Source organism: Octopus bimaculoides, chromosome 30, assembly GCF_001194135.2.
Source record: "Octopus bimaculoides isolate UCB-OBI-ISO-001 chromosome 30, ASM119413v2, whole genome shotgun sequence".
Classification (NCBI taxonomy): Eukaryota; Metazoa; Mollusca; class Cephalopoda; order Octopoda; family Octopodidae; genus Octopus; species Octopus bimaculoides.
In genome coordinates this window covers 3,703,563-3,706,249 of record NC_069010.1, presented here as the reverse complement: position 1 = coordinate 3,706,249, position 2,687 = coordinate 3,703,563, and the positions used below count along the sequence as shown (strand labels likewise).

The following is a 2,687-nucleotide window of genomic DNA, read 5'->3' as shown; positions in this document are numbered from 1 at the left end:
ACACTCTCGCAGTGGTTGGCATTAGGAAGGGCATCCAGCTGTAGAAACTCTGCCAAATCAGATTGGAGCCTGGTGTAGCCATCTGGTTTCACCAGTCCTCAGTCAAATCGTCCAACCCATGCTAGCATGGAAACTGGACGTTAAACGACGATGATGATGAACCCGACCACTCTCAAAAATTAAGTAAAAAAAGCAGGAAAAATAATCCAGAATCCTTGTCTGGTACTGGATTGATTCCAAAATCTAACCAATTCGTGCCAGTCATGAGGCCAAACATCCCTGAAAATTTCATTTGTATCCATCCAGTAGTTCTTGAGATATCTTGTCCACAGACAGACAAACAAACAAACATGACTATAAACAATACCCCTGCCTTTGCTAAGGCAGAGGTAATAAATAAGCATTTAATTTGACAGAGACATCTGAATGCTAAAGTGTTAATCTTTCTATCTTCTAGTGGCCACCTCAACTCTGGCAATGGGAGTGAACCTTCCTGCTCACCTTGTGGTCATTATGTCAACTCAGTATTATGTGATGGGGAACCATCAGGAATATTCAGAATCACAGATTTTACAGATGATCGGCAGAGCTGGACGACCACAGGTGCGTATAAGTGTAACTTGCAGACTTAGAGGAGTGGCTGGTGGTAAGAAGCTTGCTTCCCAACCACATGGTTCTGGGTTCAGTCCCCACTGTCTTGTTCCTTGGGTATGTCTTCTACTATAGCTTCAGGTGACCAAATCGTTGTGGATTTGGTAGATGGGAACTGAAAGAAGCCCGTCGTGTATATATGTATGTGTGTGTAGGCAATTAGATATATTAATATGGCACTTGTGCCTGTGACATGTGTAAGGATTTTCGAGCGAGATCGTTGCCAGTGCTCCTGGACTGGCTCTTGTGCGGGTGGCACATAAAATACACCATTTTGAGCGTGGCCGTTGCCAGTACCATCTGACTGACCTCTGTATAGGTGACACGTAAAAGCACCCACTACACTCTCTGAGCGGTTGGCATTAGGAAGGGCATCCAGCTGTAGAAACTCTGCCAAATCAGATTGGAGCCTGGTGTAGCCATCTGGTTTCACCAGTCCTCAGTCAAATCGTCCAACCCATGCTAGCATGGAAAGCGGACGTTAAACAATGATGATGATTAAATATAATAGTTAGGGTATGAAATACAAAATATGTATGTATGTATACATGCTAAAGGTTTTAATTAATGCGTTTTACTTTCAGTTTGACACCAGTGCTACAGCTGTGATATTGACCAAGATGAGTAATAAGGTAAGCTATTTATTATATCACAACTACAACTGTCTCTCCATTGGTTATGGCAACGAAGGTTCCAATTGATCTGATCGACAAAGCAACCTGCTTGTCAAATTAGCATGCAAGTGGCTGAGCACTCCACAGACACATATATTCTTAATGTAGTTCTCAGGGAATGGAGGCGCAATGGCCCAGTGGTTAGGGCAGCGGACTCGCGGTCGTAGGATCGCGGTTTCGATTCCCAGACCGGGCATTGTGAGTGTTTATTGAGCAAAAACACCTAAATCTCCACGAGGCTCCGGCAGGGGATGGTGGTGAACCCTGCTGTACTCTTTCACCACAACTTTCTCTCACTCTTTCTTCCTGTTTCTGTTGTGCCTGTAATTCAAAGGGTCAGCCTTGTCACACTGTGTCATGCTGAATATCCCTGAGAACTACGTTAAGGGTACACGTGTCTGTGGAGTGCTCAGCCACTTGCACGTTAATTTCACGAGCAGGCTGTTCCATTGTTCGGATAAACTGGAACTGGGAATCAAAACCGCGATCCTATGACCGTGAGTCCACTGCCCTAACTACTGGGCCATTGCACCTCCATACATTTGATAATAGGTTTGCTGGATCAGGACTCACCTGGGTTTAAAAACAACAGGTTCTTAATAAACTTTTTCTTTCCTTTCATTCTATTTTTCCTTTGTTTCCAGAGCAAATATGAAAATTTGGTAAATGGTATGCAAGTTATTGAGAGCAGGTCAGTCTATTGGACACATCACATACTACATGCTTCTTGCCTTGTTTTAAAATACACATTTTAATTCGCATAACACAAAAATTGCCTTATTTTATCACGCCTTACCTCACATAGCACACACTTTGTCTCACCTAACACACATCCTGCCTTATTTTAAAATGCTCCTTACGTCATGCAAACACCCTTATGACATGCACCTCCTTGCCAAATATACATTTCCATACACCCATCGCACAGCAGACCAACACACCCTGACCTCACTTACCTGACCACTAGCATGTTAACCAACTGACTACTACTACAATTACTGCTGCTGCTACTACTACTACTACTACTACTACTACTACCATCACTTCACTATACTACTACTACAACCACCACAACATCCATCACCACCACCACCACTACTACTACTACTACTACTACTACCATCACTACACTACTACTACAACCACCACAACATCCACCACAACCACCACCACCACTACTACTACCCTCCTTACTACTACTACTACTACTACTACTACTACTACTACTACTACTACTACCACCACCACAACCACCATCACCACCACTACTACTACTACTACCACCACCACAACAACCACCACCCCTACTACTACCCTCCTTACTACTACTACTACTACTACTACTACTACTACTACCACCAC

At 43.5% G+C, this 2,687-nt stretch overlaps 1 protein-coding gene across 1 annotated transcript in view; it reads left to right on the top strand.

The window, feature by feature from the left end:
* Positions 1-2,687, top strand: part of LOC106868401 (probable ATP-dependent DNA helicase HFM1) — a 60,666-nt gene that overhangs the window by 25,560 nt on the left and 32,419 nt on the right. Inside the window, exons 14-16 of the mRNA XM_052978080.1 lie at positions 458-603; positions 1,236-1,283; positions 1,970-2,012. Coding sequence (XP_052834040.1) covers positions 458-603; positions 1,236-1,283; positions 1,970-2,012 — 237 coding nt within the window. The remainder of the gene's footprint in view (positions 1-457; positions 604-1,235; positions 1,284-1,969; positions 2,013-2,687) is intronic.